The sequence below is a fragment of the Astyanax mexicanus genome, chromosome 13 (genome assembly GCF_023375975.1).
Source record: "Astyanax mexicanus isolate ESR-SI-001 chromosome 13, AstMex3_surface, whole genome shotgun sequence".
NCBI classification, from domain to species: domain Eukaryota; kingdom Metazoa; phylum Chordata; class Actinopteri; order Characiformes; family Acestrorhamphidae; genus Astyanax; species Astyanax mexicanus.
The window spans coordinates 16,745,613-16,766,609 of NC_064420.1; the positions used below are offsets into that span (position 1 = coordinate 16,745,613).

General features: G+C 39.7%; 1 protein-coding gene across 3 annotated transcripts in view; it reads right to left on the reverse strand.

The window, feature by feature from the left end:
- Window positions 1-20,997, reverse strand: part of nkain4 (sodium/potassium transporting ATPase interacting 4) — a 90,925-nt gene that overhangs the window by 1,195 nt on the left and 68,733 nt on the right. Inside the window, exons 4-6 of one of the 3 annotated variants that reach the window (XM_022663525.2) lie at window positions 20,485-20,682; window positions 10,043-10,103; window positions 2,540-2,624 (exon numbers count right to left, since the gene is read on the reverse strand). In XM_022663525.2, the coding sequence (XP_022519246.2) occupies window positions 2,540-2,624; window positions 10,043-10,103; window positions 20,485-20,682 (344 nt within the window). Of the gene's footprint in view, window positions 1-2,539; window positions 2,625-10,042; window positions 10,104-19,726; window positions 19,866-20,484; window positions 20,683-20,997 lie in introns of those variants that run through there. The other 2 variants (XM_049462732.1, XM_007228967.4) reach the window with 2 other exon arrangements.

A 20,997-nucleotide genomic window follows, 5' to 3' on the forward strand; every position in this document is an offset into this window, starting at 1 on the left:
TCTGCACACCAGTATTACACATCCCGCATAATTTAAAGGTTAATTCAGATAAAGGCACTCAGAAGTGGAGGATGGGGGGTGGTGGTGATTGTGTTAAAGATCTGCGTTCAAAAACGGAACAGTTCAAACCTGAAAGATACCTCATGGAAATCCCAAAAGAATTAAAAAAAAATTTAAATGTGTTGATGCACTCCATACTGAACCCTACTTTCACCCTCAGTGTGTAGTTGCTCCCTCTTGGCTACCTTTACCTATGTCTTCACTTGTATTGTATATTGTTTTTTTTATGTGCCTAGCCTTATTGTTGAAGAGCAGCATGAACTTAATCATCAATACCAGAAAGTCAATCAATATCTCAACTGTTTTTGGAATGTGCTGCAGGAATAAATGTATATTAATAAATAAAATGTACTATTTGCATTTAAATAAAAAACTTACTGTAGAAAGCTAAAATTTAGTTTTTGGACTATTTTGGTGCTTCTGATTTCAAACGCGGATGAAAATTTGTAAGTGTTAAAATAACTACTGTTCCCATATGAGGACAGCGTTCTTGCAAAAGCCAAGCAAAAGTCAGGGTCTCCGGCAGTTAATACAACAGCAAGATGTACCACAAAATGCTTAAAACAAACGGCCTTGAATCCTTTACACTGTACATTTCTACTATTCTTACTTTTTTTGCCATGTTTTAAAGAATCACAATATTTGATATAACCTACATACAATATTAAATAGCACTCCCACTCTAATAAGAAAAATATACTCTAAATCAGTAGGGGAGTTTTATGCAGCATAATTCAGGAACACAAAAATCCAGCCAAGCAATTTGAGCTAAAATAACCTGCATGGCCTTGACCCAAATTAACCCAAAAGCTCATCTACACACCTCTCACTTAATCTACTGCCAGTCTTCATCACTTCCTCATTACAACTAATCTGAAGAGCCTGAGAACGAACTAATAAAGTTCCTAATTAACACAGAGATAAAGCTTAATTACTGAGAGCGATGGAGGGAGGAGGAAGGAGTGTAAGGAGGAATACACCTGTCTGAGTGAGACACTGAAACATATGCTGTATATACTAAAACATATAAAAGCAAATGAATGAATGAAAACATACAACGATGATCAGGCATAACATAATGACCTTGTTTTTACACCCATTCTTATTTCTCTGGTATGAGTGAATCAGAAAAACTTGCTCAAAAATTATTAAAAAAAAATCAAGTACAAATCACACAACCCCCCAAAGGAAATTAATTCCCAAAATCTATAATTTTGACGATAATAAACAATATTTTGCATTATTCAAAAATGTGTTTGCAAAACTCTTATATTGTACTAGCCTTCAGTTCTTAAAGGTTCATAATTGGTCAATATATAAATGTAAATAAAAGAATTAGCATTAGATTAGCTAAATTACATATAAATTAGTGGTGTCAATCAACTTAAAAATTAATTAAAATCATGATACAAAAATTTAAATGCTGAGAGAGAAAGAGAGAGAGACAGAAAGACAGAGAGAGAGAAGTAGAGAGAGAGAAAAAGAGACAGAAAGCACACAAATGAGAGAGAGAGAGAGAGAGAAAAAGCGCAAGTAAGAGAGGCATAGAGAGACAGAGAGAGAGCATGTGAATGAGAGAGACAGAGAGGGCGCATTAATGAGCGAGAGACAGAGAGAGAGAGAGAGACACAGAGACAGAGGGAGAGAGAGAGAGAGAGAAAGAGAGCGACAGAGAGAGAGAAAGAGAGATAGAGAGAGAGAGCAAAAGAGAGAGACACAGAGAGAGTGAGAGAGAGAGCGTGCAAATGAGAGAGAGATAGAGAGATAGAGACACAGAGAAAGACAGAGAGAGATAGAGAGATAGAGAGAGAGCAAAAAAGAGAGACAGAGACACAGAGAGAGAGAGACAGAGACACAGAGAGAGAGAGACAGAGTGCAAATGAAAAAGAGGCAGAGAGAGATAGACAGAGAGAGGGAGAGAAAGAGAGATAGTCGTTGCAGTATTTTAGTTTGCTGAACACACTCTTCATGTTTGCCATGTTTATGTGTGTTTAATGCAAACTATCAAAAATAGGCACAGATTTTGTTTTTCACCTTTCAGAAAAATGTTGGTCTACAAGGTGGAGCAGCTAGAAGTAGGAATGTCAATTACAGTGGAGGACAGTCAGTGTACACAGTGTTTAAAACTCCAGCAGCACTGCTGTATCTGATCCACTCAGCACAGCACAACATACACTATCATAACCCACCACCAGTCTTATCAGTGTCATTGCAGTGCTGAGAATAATGACCCACCACCCAAATAACAGCTGCTCTGTGGTTGTCTGTCTGTGGGGTCGTGACCGTTGAAGAACAACAGTAAGTTGTACACACAAAAGTACACAGAGAAAGAGATTCAGGACAACAGTCTCTTATTATAAAACTACAATGTGTCCTAAAAAAAGAAAAATGAAAAATGGTTACAGAAACAAGAAACAAATGTTATGCTTGATCACACACACACACACACACACGCATATATATACACACAGGTACTTACTGGTACATGGGCTTTAAGAGAAGATGGGATGGTTTCTCATTGACATGGTAGAGGGGGAATGGATCAAATCCACCAATAAAATCAACTGAAAACCAAACAAATGTAAAAAACAAAAATCAAATTAAAATATGGGGTAAAACATGAGCAATGAGAACTTCAAAATAAAACAAAGAATAATATAAACTAAACAAATGAACAAAATGCAATTAATCAATGACATATGAAAGAAATGTATGTAAATGTAACCTTAATGGATATGAAACACTGATCATAATACTCTGAAACAGAAGTAGCTAACAAAACACAATGCATATAAGATGAGAGCGCACACACACCAAAAATAATCACTAGAGATCCTGTGCAAACACTATCGAAAAGAGCAGCTTACCCAGTACTAAACATACTAACATTCCAACTGATGCTGCTATACTCTTGTGCTGGGTAAATGTGTTCAATTGCTTACTAAGTTAAGAAAAGCTAAGTTAAGTAAACAAAAGTGTAATACAAAAAGACTTACTTTTAAAGTTTAACGAGCGCTGGATGTTAATCTACAGAGATTTCTCTCCTAAAAACTGTTTATTTGGGTGAGTAAAGTGCTAACGTTTATTTACAGTAAGTTTAGATTTCTAAACTTCTCCAGCACTGAGGCTGGAGTATTAGCATTAGCGACTAATGCCGCCCAACGACGATACACTGAGGAACCCTGAGTGCTCTGGTAAGCCAGGGCAATATTAGCTAGCAGTTTGTCCCACATAGCTTGCTTTAACACGGTAAACGCGCAGACTACAGTCCAATATACTCACCTCTGAATGGCTAAATAGCTAGCACTAGGCACTAGGGGTGTGACGAGATCTCGTGGCACGCGAGATTAAAACGTGACGATATTTCTCATCAAGCTTAAACCTGTCTTGCTGGGAAAAAAATAGTTTAGCGTGGACTTTTTAAGAGGGATCTGGCAACACAGTAGTGATAGCAGCGAGTGCGGTGGCTGAGCAGCCTATATTACATAATATACTATATTATAGCCTAAACTATATTTCTGAAAGAAGAGCAGCACTACAAGAGCAGGAGTAGTGAGGAGAACCTCTGCTCTGTTTAAAATTCTTTCTTTACAAAGCTTCTCCAGTATAGCTATTAATTAAACAAACACTAGCAGCTACCTGACCCATCCCTCTGCAATTCCTCCAACCTATTGTCCAGCATGATTGTGATTCCAGTCTTACTGAGGGAATTTTTAAATGCACAGGGCCACCTCTGAATCTGCGCAGGAGATAACACCAACTGAGGATGATGAAATCTTTTTCGTCTTCTTGATGAAGTGAATGCTAATGGAGTTTATTAATTATGTTTTTTTGTCCTTTCAGTGCTGATAAGGAGATTCCAGATGAAAACCGGCACACACACACACACCTATGAGTTAGTGTCAATATATAGTGAACGCTCCATTTCCTAGATTAAATCCCGTGCATCAAACATCTGTGCTAAAGATCAGTGGCATGCAACTTGGTATGGAGTTCTGACTCAAGCAGGTATGTAAAGGGTTATGGGGTGTTCTGATTAGACACAAGAGCACGTAAAAGTATTAACAAGGGCTCTCAGAGGCTACTTTTGTGCAGTGTACCTCTTGGTGAGAGATCACTGACTGCTAAATATGTCTTTAATGACACACTGAGAGACACCTTGCCAAGTTGACAGACTTTGAGAGGAGGAAAATCACTGAGAGATTGCAACATTTCCTTGGTCTGCCCAGTCACCAGATTTATCACTATTTCAGAGCCGTCCAGGGGTGATTATAATCGGTCTGTATCCTGCTGCTAACCCCGGCTAGCACTGCTGGAGCAGCATTAGCATTTGCAGTAGCAGTTAGTGGAAATCTGAAAATCGAAGCTTACTGTAAATAAATGGTAAGGCGCTTAACTCACCCAGATGAACAGTTTTCAGGAGAAAAATTTGTGTAGATTAACATCCAGCGCTCGTTTGACTTGTCTGAATCATCTGAATTTTTTTTTGTTAATTAGTTTTGTTTACTTAACTTAGTATAGCTTTAGAGGTCTTGCTAAATTAGGAGGGAAAACTGGCGCATACTAGTGTCGCATAATGTTCCTTATAATCCAAAGTGCCTTATTGATAAAATTAGACCATAAAATAGAAGTTTATTAATAGTGCGCCTTATAGTGCAAAAAATACAATAAACAGACTGGGAATCTCATACCTTTCCCAGTATTCCTATAAAAGAGACATATTATATCGCCCAGTATCTTTATTATTTTACATCAGGCATTGATAGACAAGAGCTCATTTTTAATATCATGACGTTAGATTATTGACTTATGAATAAAACTTGAAATATCACAAAAAACAATATCACAATGTCAGTTCCTTCCCCAATATTGTGCAGCTCCATCACAGAACCAGACCAGAAACTGGGTTTGTGCCAATCAGTCACACACACACACACACCATCTGGGTGTATAGGATTATGTTGGAGCGTGACTCAGCTCTATGCTAGCAGGTGACATTCATGCTAATGTGTAGCTCCGCAGCACTTTGACCCAGTTTCAAAAAAGCAGCTTTTCCCTCCCAGTTACTGCACACCAGTCTGCTCAGCACTGATAACCACACACACACACACACAACTGGGACTAAATTTACAGTTCTTCAGTCTGATATACACTAGCTGGCCAAAAAAGGGCACCACCTGAATTTAACTACTGCATATAGATAAGAGCCTCCAACTGGACTAATAATAACTGCATGGGTGATTATGCTTAAGCTGGCAACAAGTTATTTAACATTTGCTGATGCTGTGAGTAGCTTCTCATTTGTTACTACCATATGGGAAAGACGCATCTTGTGGAGAATCTTTCTCTCAAATTCTTGGCATGAATCAAGCAGAGAAAACATCTGAGATGTTAGATGCTGAAAAGACTAAAATTAGGTTAAGAACTGTCCAGCATTTTATTAAAAAGTGGAAAAACAGTGGTGAAACATCATGTTCGAGGACTAATATGGTTTGTGATTGAATAATCATAATTGATCACTTTTGCAGATATTGTATAAAAACAACACTAAAAATCAGGGATATGTTTAATAGTGAAAGTAAGAGCATTTCCACATGCACAATACAAAGATAATTCAAGGGAGTGGGACTAAACAGCTGTGTATAACCTTAAAAAAACACTTATCAATGAGGTTAACCAGTAAAAAAAGACTGAAATTCAGGTCATGTGGCCTAATGAGTCCAGATTTACCCTGTGACACAGTGATGGAGCATCAGGGGAAGAAGAGAGGTGGCTGAAGTGATGCACCCATCATGCCTACTGTACAAAATTGTGGAGACAGTGCATATTCCAAGATGACCATGCCAGGATTCATCTGGCTCAGATTGTGGAAGATTGCAGGGTTCAGGGAGCATGAGATCATTTTCAGACGTGGATTGGCCACCACACAGAGTCCAGACCTTAACTCCTTTGAGAATCTTGGGGATGTGGAAAAGACTTTGCAAAGTGGTCCTATAATCTCCCATAACAAGTACAGGACAAGATCTTGAGAAAAATAATAATGAAACCGTGGACAAAAATATATCTTGTGAACGTAGCAGATGCTTGTGGAAATGATACTACAGCAAATGCATGCCGTAATCAAAGATAATCAAGGTGACACACCCAAATGTTGGAGTGTGTGTTTTTTTTTTTGTTTTTTTTTTGGTTGGGCAGTATGAAGTGGATTCTCTGGGTGATTCTGGATAGAATACAGACACAAACATGTCTATAGACCGGTCAAAGCAAGCACCTCACAATAACTGACCGACACAGACCACACAGAGAAAGGACAGCCAGCTAATGAGGGAGACAGACAGGCAGAGAGACAGATAGACAGACAGACAGACGGGGACAAGGAGACAGGGTCATGTAGACAGATATGGATACAGAAACAGTCAGACCGAAATGCAGATGGGGAGAGAGACAAACAACCAGAAAATTAGACAGACAGACAGAGACAGATAGAGAGACAGATAGAGAGACAGATAGAGAGACAAATAGAGAGACAGATAGAGAGACAGATAGAGAGAAAGATAGAGCAAAAAAAGATGTAAAATGAGTATAAATGAAGGTAGACAAAGGAAGAATGTCATTCACAGACAAATTATAATTTCAATCATCTGTAAAGGACGAACAAGAAGGAGAGAGAAGGGGAGAGGGAGAAAAGAGAGAGAGAGGGAGAGAGAAAGGGGGGGGGGAGAGAGAGAGAGAGAGAGAGTAAACTTCAGAAAGTGGAATAATGATGAATTCTGGGAGGCTCTGGAGGGAAATTTAATCCCCCACTTCAAATGAATGTGCATGTGAGTAACCACTCCACCCCCCACCAAATATAGACACACACACACACTCACAAACTCACAAGTATGGGAGGCAAAATCTGCCAGGACAGGTAAACATATTCATTTTCTGAGTCTGTCTGTATCCCTTTCACCTCACACACACACACACACGCTCACAAACACACGGTTTGTCATCGTAAATGACGAAAAAAAAAAAATAGAATTAAAGGACCCCCAACATCCCTTCAGAATATAAGACAGACATTTCGGAACAGCTTTGTGCTGCATGTGACCCTCAGAAACAGGCCAATCATAGAACACATCTACTTCCTCTACTTAACCTATATTAACATACATACCCCGAATCCTGTCTCTCACATTTAAATCTCAGTATCAGATCCCACCAGGAATCGAACCGTGACCCTCTTGACCATATGCAACAACTCAACCACTACACCACAAGGTCCTTCTGGACCAGTTATTCAACATTATATGAAACTCAGTCCTATAGTTTGTACTGCAGGTAAAATCCCAGTTCTGTTATGCATAGGTGTTTAAAACATTGTCCTGTAGTGTCTTCCAAGTCAAGTCAAGTCAAGTCATTGTCAACCGCTTCATCCATTAAGGGTCGCGGGGGGGTGCTGGAGCCTATCCCAGCCGGCATCGGGCGGAAGGCAGGATACACCCTGGACAGGCCGCCAATCCATCGCAGGGCAGACAGACACAGACAGACACAGACACACTCACACCTAGGGGCAATTTGTATCCGACATCCAATTAGCCTGAACGTGTCGTCTTTGGACTGTGGGAGGAAACCGGAGCACCCGGAGGAAACCCACGCAGACACGGGGAGAACGTGCAAACTCCACACAGAAAGACCCGGGTCGCCCCACCCGGGAATCGAACCCAGGCCGTCTTGCTGTGAGGCAGAAGTGCTACCCACTGCGCCACCGTGCCGCCCATGAGTTTCTTTGATTTTACCAAATTAAAAACCTCTGGAATATAATCAAGAGGAAGATGGATGATTACAAGCCATCAAACCAAGCTAAACTGCTTAATTTGTTGCACCAGGAGTGGCATTAAGTTCAAAAAGCAGTGTGTAAGACTGGTGGAGGAGAACATGTTAAGATGTTAAAAAAACAGGTTTTTCCACCAAACATTGCTTTCTAAACTATTAAAACTTTATGAATATGAACTTGTTTTCTTTGCATTATTTGAGTTCTAAAAGCTCTGCATCTGTTTTGTGATTTTATCAATTTTTTTCCATTTTCTGCAAATAAATGCTCCAAATGACAATATTTTTATTTGGAATTTGGGAGTAATGTTTTCTGTGGTTTGTAGAATAAACAACAAATGTTAATTTTACTTAAACATTCCTATAAATAGCTAAATCAGAGAAACTGATTCAGAAAATGAAGTGGTCATTTAATTTTTTCCAGAGCTGTATCGTGACCAATGTACACACTACTGTTCCATGACTTTGGCATGTCAGCGTAGGTGTGTGTGGACTGAGATATTTGTGGGCACACATGTCCACCTGAAAATGAACCATTTTAACTAGCTTAACAAGCTAGCATATTAGCTAGAGCTGGTGTGGCAGCTTGTGCTTGAACCTAGATTTAACAGGACAGTAAATCTCCAGGACCAGGGCTGGTGTTCAAGATTTTACACAGTGCTATTAGACCCAGTAACACACACACATATAGCTGGTTCCATATGTGGACCCATGTTCCTGTGTGTAATGTGAACGGGCACATGCTGGAACTCTGCTGGCAGCACATTAACATGACTGATAGAGTCGCTGGCTGAGTAAAGAGCTGCTCGGTCAGGCAGGACGCTCGGTTAGAGAGGGTTTATACACTTAATGAATCCATTCTTCATCAACACTGCTTCTCTCCCTCACACTAAAAGAACATATTACACACTCGACACACAGCGCTGAGAAAGAGTGCGTTTTCAATACATCTACACCAAAATCTAATAACGCATAAATAAAGGAACCCTGAGGGAATAAAAACAATAATATGACAGCAATATGAAACACACTGCATATGCACTCGCCCTAAAAAGAGTAGTTGCATCAGTTACATTTGACTTTTTTTAAAAGTCAAATTTAATGCTTTTTAAGACCTTTTTTAAGACTTCATAAATATAATTTAAGGCACAAAAATGTAGTCATAATTTATTTGGTAGAAATTGTATATGTATATGTATTGTATTGGAATTAAAAACTTAACATTTCCAACTTTTTAATATTATTATTTTTTTTTTGTGCAAAAAATCTGCTAACGTAGCTAACTCGTTGCTAAAGTTATTATGTTAGCATGGTAGCTAGCTCACTGCTAATGTTAGCTAGCTCTCTGGTAACCTTAGATCCTTCCCCAGTAACATAGCTAACTTTAGTATGTTAGCTACCTCACTGCTAATGTTTGCTAGCGCTCCACTAACCTTAGTTCTCTCCTTGTTGCTAATGTTAGTATGTTAGCAAGCTTTCCGCTAACCTTCTCACCGGTTACTTAGTTAGCTAACTCGCTGCTAGCATTAGTATGTTGGCTAGCTCTCCTCTAAGGATAGCTAGCTCGCTGCTAACCTTAGGTCTCTCCCCAATAACAAAGTTAACTTGTTGCTAATGTTAGTATGTTGGCTAGCTCTCCGCTAAGGTTAGCTAGATCATCGCTAACCTTAGTTCTCTCCCCAATAATAAAGCTAACTTGTTGCTAGTGTTAGTATGTTAGCTAGCTCGCTGCTAACCTTAGTTCTCTCCCCTATAGCAAAGCTAACTTGTTGCTAATGTTAGTATATTAGCTAGCTCGCTGCTAACCTTAGTTCTCTCCCCTATAGCAAAGCTAACTTGTTGCTAATGTTAGTATGTTAGCTAGCTTGCCACTAATGTTAGCTAGTTCTATGCTTACCTTCGTTCTCTCCCCTATAGCAAAGCTAACTTGTTGCTAATGTTAGTATGTTAGCTAGCTCGCTGCTAACCTTAGTTTTCTCCCCAATAACAAAGCTAACTTGTTGCTAATGTTAGTATGTTAGCTAGCTTGCCACAAACGTTATCTAGTCCGCCGCTAACCTTAGTTCTCTTCGCGGTTACATAGCTAGCTTGTTGCTAATGTATGTTAGTATGTGAAGACTAGCACCGTATATAAAAAAAGGCAGGAAAAGTAGGGTGGTATACTCACAGCTGTCTTCCTCCTCTGTGATGGAACTCACGACGTAGCAGGCGTACACAAAGCCCAGCAGCTAAAGAGAAAAAGAACAACACAAACACTTTAGCTTGTAAAGCTCAGAGAGAGACAGAACCAGACAGAACCGGGTCGGTTTCTGCGGCTGATCCTCTTACCATGCTAATTCTGCAGAATGCCTTGTTTTACAGAACAATACGCTCCCTGACAACACACAGCTCAAAATAACTAACAAACTGTTAACATAAAATCAGACAATACACAGCTACAACAAAGGCTCCTGACATACGCCTGTGCCAGCGCAGCTGCCAACACAACACACTCACACCAGCCGAGCGAGCATACGGGCCATATTGATGGGAATGCCGTGGCACAGAGGCAGATGGCACAGCTCTGTTCTAAAATACATACAGGGGACAGGGTGGAGAGGCTCTGCTCCAAAATTATGAGTGGCACCATGCCCAACATATTAATCCATCATTGGGCATGCTGCCCTAAATATACCTACTGGGACTAGAGTGTGATTGTCTGAGAGCGAGAGACGAAAGACTGGTACATAGAAATAAAAGGAAAGGTTAAAGCTCTGGAAAAAATTAAGAGACCACTTCAGTTTCTTAAGAGTTCAGAAAGCAGTATTTGGTGGAATAACCCTGGTTTTTAATCACAGTTAACTAAAATTTTAAGTGGTCTCTTATTTTTTTACTATTATTTATATTAATAAAACAATATTATTAATATAAGAAAAGTATATATTATTTTAATATTAAATAATCTTTGCTATTCTTGTTATATAACATTGCATTTAAAATCCTGTGCTACTAAATTAAACTTTGTTTAAAGTCTTGGGAAGATTGGACTCAGCTTTGGATCTAAAATGCCACCTTAATCAGGGAAAATGTCAACAGCCAGACACTCCAGTCTACTGAGAGGAGAGCTCTGACCTGATTAACCTTAAGTGTTAACCCTGATTACTTTAAAAGAGGGAATATTTATGTGTGTACCAGTTATGTGTGTGTGTGTGTGGTACAGGGAGTCATTTTAGATCTAATAAAAAAACATTATTTGACATGCAGAGACTGTTGTTCTGAACAAAGTTAAAGTGTCAACTTTCAGTTTTAATTAAACAAATTTAACAAAAATACTACATATACCCAAAGGTTTATTTTTTTGACAGATTAAATAAAAATAAATAAATAAATAAATAAAATAATAATAATAATAATAATAATAATAATAATAATAAAAGCAAATACTACAGCAATCACATTTTGACTGCTTTATTTCAAATCTGCTGTGAAGGTGTATAGAAGCAAAATTATTGAAACAAGCATTGCGTCACTGTTCAAATACTAATACTGATCAACACACTAAGTATTTCATACCCTTAAAATAGTCAATAAAATAGCTTGTAGATTCAAGTTTACAACATTTCAATATAAAGGGTACAATTTGTGTGCTCTGACATTACAAAATTTTGTTGTTCTGCGACATATATTGTTATATAAAAAAAAGACAATAATATAACATGTCAATAATTATGCACACCATTTCTTTAAGGTGAAATAAAATAAAAGAATAAAATAAATCGCACTCATCCTTGCAATATGTGAAGGAAAAGCATTACAAGCCACATTCTTTGCTCAGATCTGATTTTTTGCTCAGATCAGATTTGGTTATCTTGATGGGTCACATTCACAAATGTAAGTGATCTGTATCTGTGTGTAATATGAACAAATCTGTCCCTGAAATGCCTCACATGCACACATTGATACGTGTAAAAACATCACCTTCTTCACCACCAACACAAAACGCCATATTTGAGAGACGACTCGTAGATTTATAAAGGGAAATGATTGCATTAGCAGCTCATATGTGGAGCATCTTTTGCTGGAGTGGAGAGTAAACAGTTGGTCTGAAGTACATGCTCATGTCGAAGAGTAGAAAAAAAGGTCAGACGGTTTGCTTTTGCTGTTTTTGCAGCTATAGCTGCACAGCTGCACTAAGAGAGGAGAAGCATGTAGCACATACCTAAAAGCAAAAAGAAGCGTGAATTCAGATTTGACCGTTTACATGTTGCATGTCAATGAATCAGATACTTATCTGATTTAGGACCTCATATGAAAGTGACTCAAATCTGTTTTTGGCACATTGACACAGCCATTAAAAAATCAGATCTGAGCCACATTTAGCAAAAAATCTGATTTGAGTCACTTCAGCCTGGTAATGTGAACGCAGCCTAGAACTCCTTTAAGACGGCTGGAAAACCATTCCAGGTTCTACCTTATGAAGTGGACCCACAGAATAAAGCCAAGGGTGGGCAAAGTTGACATCATAGTAAAAGGTGCTTCTGTGAAAAATATAAAGTATAAAACATTTTTTGGTTTGTTTAACATTTTTTGTTTACTACATAATTGCATGCATGTTGCTTCGTAGTTTTGATGTCTTCAAATATTAATCTAAAATGTAGAAAATACAAAAATACAAATATATAAACAAGCAAATGACAAGAAAATGGCAGTTCAATCCTTCTCTCCAGCAGAAGCTGAAGGTACACACAGGATAATCTCCACTCGTCTAAAAGCCCCAAACACACTGAGACCCTTCAACAGCACTTACTCAATTCAGCCCGTTTCTGTTAATGAGGCCATTTAATGACTAATTCCTCTTTAGGGGATTCAGACGAGGTGAGGCACAAAGAGCTCGGCCCTGAACTCTAAACATCACAGTGTTCTGGTGTTCAGCTTGTCTGGAGAACGCTTCTAAACCTCTTTCATTAACGCTATTAAAACTTAACGCAGAGGGTCTTAAAGCCACTCTCCATTTATCAGACTGTCACACTCCTCCTTTCTGCTCTCCTCCAAACCACCCGCAATTTATTCACTACAGCAGAGAGAGGGAGGAAGACTATTTCAGAGTGTGCAGACTGCCAGTGTCTCTGTATTTATATTATTACAGAGGCTTCAGTACAAAATAATAATGTAATGTTATTAATGTGACGCAATAATAGTGTCTCATATCTTGAAAGTTAAAATTAAATTTGGAAGAAGAAAACGTAGTGATAATGTTTTATAAAAAGGTAAACTAGTGCATCTCAAAACATTAGTGATTGGACAACTAAGTACTTTCTGTCCCATCAATTTTTGAATGTCAGTGTATACTAGCTTTGATTTTTAATAGTGAGCATGTGCACTGAGCTCTTCATTACTTCATTATGGCAGGTTAATTACTGGCCAGTGTTTTCCTGCTGTGCTGGAAATTAGTGTAAATTGTGTGAGAGTGAGTGTGAAGAAGTTACAGCTACAGACGCCCATCTGCCTCCACAGTCAGACACACACACACACACACGTTTCTGGGACATCAAGACCCTGGTTATACATATGTCTCACATTCTGTATACACTGGTAGTCCACTAACGGTCAACCTGTCTGTTCCCTACAGTACTGTTCACTTTACTGTTTATAAAAACTACAGCAAATCATTCTTATTTCAAAAAGACACAGCGTTCATTAAGTGAAATGTAAGATTAAAGTGAAGTTTATAATCCACTGAGATGTTGTGGGATCCCACAGATGGAACTGCACCAAGAACAATCATTTAACAATAGCATTTGGGGGCATCAAGCATGAATAACTTGTCATATTTTGCCGGCTGCAGGAGTGACAAACCTCAACTAGTGGGAGGGGCCCTGATAACAATTCCAATAACAGTGTTGTTATACTTTATTGCATTGACCATCACTGAATTTAAAGGGGTGCTCACAACAGTGATCGACTGATAAATCGGCCGGCCGATTATTCGGGCTGATTTTTCCCATTTTTTAGATAATCGGCATCAGCCGATATCTGTGCCCACAAGGCTGATTTTTTAATGAATGCCTGAAAGATCTGCTCTGGGCAGAACTGTGTGCTGTTCTGCAGTGGAGTCATTAGAGCTCCCCCTAGTGTCCATTCCACCATCCTACTGACTGACACACAGCAGAGGAGCTGAGGAGCTCAGTGCCCCAGAACCTGCAGAGCTTCAGACACAGCTGCAGAGATCAGCTTCACTTCAGCTTCAACTGGATCCAAACAGGACAGGTAATTTAATCTATTCAACTGGCTTTAGAAATGAGCAGCGGAGCTTCTGTGTTAGACGGAGCTTTACTGTCTAGTAGCCTCTCTGCTAGCTAATGCTAACACTAACCGGCAAGCTAACGCTAACCGAGAAGCTAACGCTAACCGAGAAGCTAACGCTAACCGAGAAGCTAACGCTAACCGAGAAGCTAACGCTAACCCGGCAAGCTAATGCTAACCGAGATGCTAACGCTAACAGGCTAGCTAACGCTAACAAGCTCGCCAACGCTAACCGAGTAGCTAACGCTAACCAGCAAGCTAACGCTAACAGGCTAGCTAACGCTAACCGGCTAGCTAACGGGGCTAGATTACAGCTAGCTAATGCTAACAGCTAGTTAACTCTAATCGGTTACTGTAGCTCAGCTCAGCTCAGCTAACCTACAGAAGAGAATCTCCTGTTTAAGATTTAAACTCTAGAACAGTGTGTGCTGAAGCCAAATCACTAAAACAAAAACCGCTCAGCACAGCCAAACAATTAAACAGTAGAGAAATTCCAGCTCCCTAACCAGTAAATACAGACTTTGAGTTTAAATTTTGTTATGTGTTCATCTCATAAATACAATATACTGCATGTTTTGAAGGCATTATTAACTGGGACTCGATAAAATGCGTAATGTGACGTTACCAACCTTGATAGTTATTTACACAAAACAGCCAGCTAACCTATCTAACTCCTTCCTTGATTTCATAAGTAAACACACGTGGATGAATAGGATATCTGTCGTATGGGATGATTCCCCAGATTATCACACAAGTAGGTGGGCTAGAGTGTCACTCTACAGAAAAGGCAGGGTTAAAGCGCTCATCACAAGATCTTCATGCTTGAACATGACAGTCATTGAATAACAAATACTGAATTTTTCGCACTATAAGGCATACCGGATTAAAGGTCGCACTATCAATTACGGTCTATTTTCTGGTATTTTTTTTATACATAAGGCACACTGGATTATCCGACACTGGTACGAAACAGGGGTGTCGCCATGTTTTCCTTCTAATTCAACAGGTCTCGCCGTTAAACGAACTAGCACTCGAGCTAGCGGGTAATGCTAATGCTGCTCCAGCAGTGCAATCCTGGGTTAGAAGCAGGCTACAGGCTGATAATACTCACTTCTGAACGGCAAAAGAGCTAGTGCTTAGTGTGGTTGGCAGGCAATGTTAATGCTGCTCCAGCAGTGTTAGCTGGGATAAGCAGGCCAATAATACTCACCTCTGAACGGCTAAAGAGCTGGCGCTTAGCACGGTTAGCAGTTAATGCTAATGCTGCTCCACCAGTGCTATCTAGGGTTAGCAGCAGGCTACAGGCCGATAATACTCACCTCTGAACAATGAAAGAGCTAGAGTTTAGCGCGGTTAGCAGCTAATGCTAACACTGCTCCAGTGTTACTGCTCAGTGCTGGAGAAAATAAACTGAAACTCCTGTATAAAGCTGTACTTCAGTTGAGTGGCTTTACTGCTCCTTAATACCTGATTGGTAAAATTCATACAATTCATAAGGCGCACTGATGATTTTTGGGAAAATTAAAAGATTTTAGGTACGCCTTATAATGTGAAAAATACGGTAGTATCAGGACTCATCGCTAAAGATGACACAGTTCCAGTCCAAGTAACTGACGAACAGCCAAATTTATCAAATTGCCCCCCTCTGAAAGTCAAGATGTCTTTCAAATAGACTTTTTGTCTTTTTATAGAGCAGTGTCAAATATGACCACAGCTGTATTCATTTAAACATCTGCCTGAGACATAACAGCATGATGAGTTTTGCGCTAATCTGGGCACTTTATTTTTTGACAGTAAGTGTAAATGTGTACTACTATAAAAGAAAATGCAATGTCCTGCTCTACTAAGACAAACAAGCCATTTCCTCACATCTCCCCCCAACCTCCTCTGGGATTAATTGCCCACCACACCCAGGAAAAGACAGCATTCCAACACAGAGTTCCTAATCAAATTCTCACTGTAATCTAACAGCAGCGTTTCGTCGTCTCCAAGGAGCTGGATAACCTTCCCACAATTAATTAATAAACAGCAGAGCTTCAGAAAGAGAGCGAGAGAGAAAAAGAGAGAGAGGAGCGAGAGAAAATAAAACACCAAGAAGTAGAAAAAGTGATGTCATCCACACTACTGCAAATAAAAGTAAAAGTAAAAGAGAGATTTGCTAGGGAAGATATGAATGACACGAAAAAGCAGACAAATAGGCAGACAGACAGATGCTCCAGGCAGACAGACAGACAGATAGTAGCTCGAGGCAGACAGACAGACAGACAGACAGACAGTAGCTTTAGGCAGTGTACAGACAGACAGGAAGGGAAGAAAATGATCAGAGGATGATAAATAGAGGAGATGAAGTCTGAAGGTCAGTTATTATAAGCTGTCTCAGGTAGCATCCACCAATCCCACCGTGACACACACACACACACACACACACACACACACACACGTGATGTCTTCAGACCTTGAGCATCTAAACCGCACCTTCAATCTCTCTTTCTCTGAACATGTAGCACTTCTCTCTCTCTCTCTCTTTCTTCCTCTCGCTTACACTCTCTCTATGTATTCCTCTCTCTCACCATCTCTTTCTGTAAATCTTTCTCTCACTCTATATTACTCTCTCTTTTGCTCTCTCCTACTTATACACTCTCGCTCTCTGTAGCTCTCTCTCTTTCAGTCTCTTTCAGTACAGCACTCTCTCACTCTAAAGTCTGTTTTGCTCTCTCTTACTTATACTTCCTATAAGTACTTCCTTAGCATGAAGCATTAAATTATAATTTCTCCCACTGTGTGAATTTACAGTTATATTGCAGCTAAAACTCCAGTCAGAGTAGGATCCACACAGCCAGCTTGCTAATTTGAAGGAGAACTCTGGTGTAAATTAAACTTTTGTTGTATTAAAACATGATAAAAGTGCTTACCTTTGATGAATAGCACACCACCGTTCTCCCAAAGCGTTCCGAGATCCCAGCACTACATAGCGTAGCAGCCGGCGCCAGAAGGCAGGCTATGTGAAGTCTATGTATGTATATTTCTATGTTATTTTCCGCTCAGTGATGGTAATGCACAGAGCTGAAGCTAGCGTTATAGGATGTAAACAGTGTTTTTAAGAAGCTTCTTGTGCACCTTTCAAGTTATTAATGCCTCGTTTTAAATGTCAGGGCTCTCCGGATTCTCACAAGAAGGTGTGAAGCTACTTTGAGCCTGAATAACAGTGTAAAAAGTGATTTATTGGGGCAAATAATGCCCAGTGTCACCCAGTCTGAAGAGTGTTTGGACAAACTGTTAAAATTTCTGGATCTCGGAACGCTGTGGAAGAACGTAGGTGTGCTATTCATCAAATGTAAGTACTTTTTATCATGTTTTACTAAACAAAAAGTCCATTTTACACCAGTTATCCTTTAAAGTGATGTGAATGGAATTAATGGAATTAAATTCCATGATTTTTCCAGGTTTTTCATGATCGCATGAACCCTGATTCATGAGACCCCAGCAAATCAGAACACTATGTTCCAAATCTTAAGGAGACGGGAACTTTAAGAACCAGACCGGCCGAGACGTTCAGTTCAGTTTCCCATGGAGCTCTGAGATTACTGCTAGAGGGCGGGATACACCAGGGAGCGTCAGCGGAGGAGAATGAAGTGAGCGAGAGAGACAGAGAGAGAAATGGAGAGAGAGCGCGAGTGTGTGTGTGTGTCAGAATCAATTCACCGCTGCCAGCTCACAGGAGGTGTGGTGCCCACCTACAGTATCTGGTGACTAATCTGAGCTTTTTCTTTTCTTTGGGTTTTGGGGGGCTGTAGGAACTTGACTGAGGTGTGTGTGTGTGTGTGTGTGTGTGTGTGTTTCACATGTGTGTGTCTCACATATCCTTGAACTGGAGGGCCAGGTTACTCAGCTCTTCCAGGCGTGAGTGTCTCATTGTTGGGGTGGGAGAGGTAATGAGGCTCTGGAGAACCTTCCGGCTCTTGTCTAAGTGCCCTGAGAACAGCTTTACTGCCTTAAACACGTAACTCCACACTGCTGTGTAACACCACCACCCTACAACACCCCCCTCACTGCCAGAAAACAGCTGTAAAACAAGCAAAAAGAGAGGAGCTGTGGTTTCTATTGATTTTAAGCTAAACCCAACAGTTTAAAATGTAGTATACAATTTAGTAAACAGCTCTTTATTCTTATTTTTATGTAAAAATGTGGTAGAGTAAAGGTTTCCTTAGCAGTAAATGAAGCCACGCCCCCTCTGTGGGTGTGTTCTCTGTTCTTTGTGTTCACAGCCAGTCCATGCTGGCTGGGATAGGATGTCTACATCAGCAGCGGAGCTGCCTACATCAACAGGAAGAGCATGGCAGTTCATTCCTGTGTTATTTGTGAAAATAACACATCAGTGTTTTATGCTCTGCCCAAAAATTCAGAGCTAAGGAACAAATGGTTATAATTTGTCTTTGGAACACCACCAGCGAAGTAGAATTGAGATAGGTATGTGCACTTTTAAAACAGTTCTTTTCACACTGTTAAAAGTAAAAATTATTTCTACTTTCTGGACCTGGTTAAACCCACCTCTGTGTAAGTATCTAGGTTTATATAGGATCTCTGATGGATTTGGAGTTTTACAGAGACTCAAAGACAAGGTAAGTGTCTCAACTGCACTACAGGGCAGGGCATTACACATGTTGTAAAGTAACATATGACACTGCAAAGACTGTTATTACTGTAAAAATATCTTTATTTTAAACTGTTTCTAACTGGTTGCTGAACTTTTACTGCTATATACAGTATCTGTATCGAGTTTCCAAAGGGAAGGGTTTCCACTCGAAAATAAGGGGTAGGGTAAAAGAGAAATGGGATTGGGCCACAGGTCAAAAGTCATGGGACACCATACTAGTTCATGTGCCAAGACTTTTGACATGTCAGTGTAGAAAAGCTACAGTACGCAAACACTGTGTATAATTGTGTTGAGTAGAAAAGCATCTCAAAATGAACAACGCAAAAGGCTACAACAGCAAAAGAACCATGCCAGACAAGCTTACATTCAATTCATACAATGAAACAGCGGGGAAAAAATAGCAAAATAAAAGAAAACCTGTGAAAAACCTTTTTTTTTTTGTTTCTGGCCCAGTTCTTTTTTCGGTGCATCCTTACAGCAATCCTTCTCAGCCAAGGAGGCCACTTCAGCCCAAATGACAGAGTGCACCCCCACCCCCCACCACTGTCTCTGCCACTATTTCTATACCCAGCAGTGTATAATCTTGTGGCTGCGACAGTAAAAATACCACTCCACCATCAGACCACTGCTACCTATAGTTAAAGCACACATATATAACGCAGGCTTAAATAGACTGTATTTTAGAGACACGCCCCCACAGCCTGCTATTCATGGTGCATGTTCTTTAAAGCTAATGCACAGGTTGTGTGTGGCTGACTCTGTGCCAAGTGTGTGTTTCTTTTCCTCAATTAGATCAGATGCTGATGGTCACTTAGTGGATGGTGGATGTGCAGCTACAGCTCTGGAAAAAATTAAGAGACCACTTCAGTTTCTGAATCAGTTTCTCTGATTTTGCTATTTAAATGAATGAGTTACTGAGGTCTGAGTTTCCTCTTCTGAAGTCTCCAGTGCTTCACCAGCCACTCGCGTTCAGTAAAACTGAGCCGGATCCTCTTTCAGAGGCTGTACGTGTGAAGTAAGTACGTAAAGACGTGTGACGTGGCCAGAAGAACTCCTGCGAAAAGCGGAGCGTTTTCAGAATGAATATATTAAGCTTAGCATAGATGATTGTATAGATGACAGCGATACCACTAAACACATTTTCTTAAACTCATATTGACTATAATGATGTATTAAAATGTTATTGTTGAAAAATTGTGGGATGCACTAGGCTCACTATTTCAGCCTCATATATGCTCATTGAAAATTAATGTATTTTAGTACAATGTAAATATATTAAAGATCATCTTCATACTAGACTACATATGTCTGCAATGTTCTTGCTGGAGTGTGAAGCAAGGAGTAGAAAGTACAGATAACTGTGTGAAAAATTAAGAAGTATAAGTAAAAAGTTGTTTGCAAAGAATTACTTTAGTGAAGTATAGATAACCAAAATGTGTATTTGCACTTAATTGACACCTCTGTCTGGGAGCCTCAGCGATGGCTGCCCACCACTACAATGACATGTTCCACAATATCACTGTGTGTCTAAATGTAATTTCCCTCACTGTGGTGAGATTATTTTTATTATTAAGGAAACATGTTAAGAACACATAATTCACAGCATATTCACACTATTTTTTATATTTCTATATTTCTACACACAGTAACACTTCTCAGATCTTAGCACTTACCGAGAGGAGGATCTGGAAGCCGCTGTGGAGAACTTCAATATACTGATACTCCAGCAGGCAGCCCATCACCGACACATACGAGTGCGTGTCGGCGCTGCGCATTCCACTAGGGGGCATCTCTCGACGTACACACCCCGGACCATGTTCACTCCACCACGAGTGATGCGCAGAGATGTTAAAGGTCAAGAGGTCACTGTCCTATAGAGAGAGAAAAAGAGGAAGTGTCATCACCAACAAAATAGTAAAAAAAATGTAACCTCCTATTTAAGATCCGAACTTTTGCACAGCATGCACTGTTTATTTTCCCTTGCTATTTGGGCTGATTGCCACCAGATTAGTGTAAAAACAAAGAACTATATTTTTACATGATGTAGTTTCTAAAAAAAAATTATGTCCACATATAAGGACTTTAGTTTTATATTTCGATAGAATAATGAAGTCACAACAACAATAGTGCCAATTTGAGCAATACGGATCATATAAAGTGTTGCTTCAACATGAAGACAAAGTGAA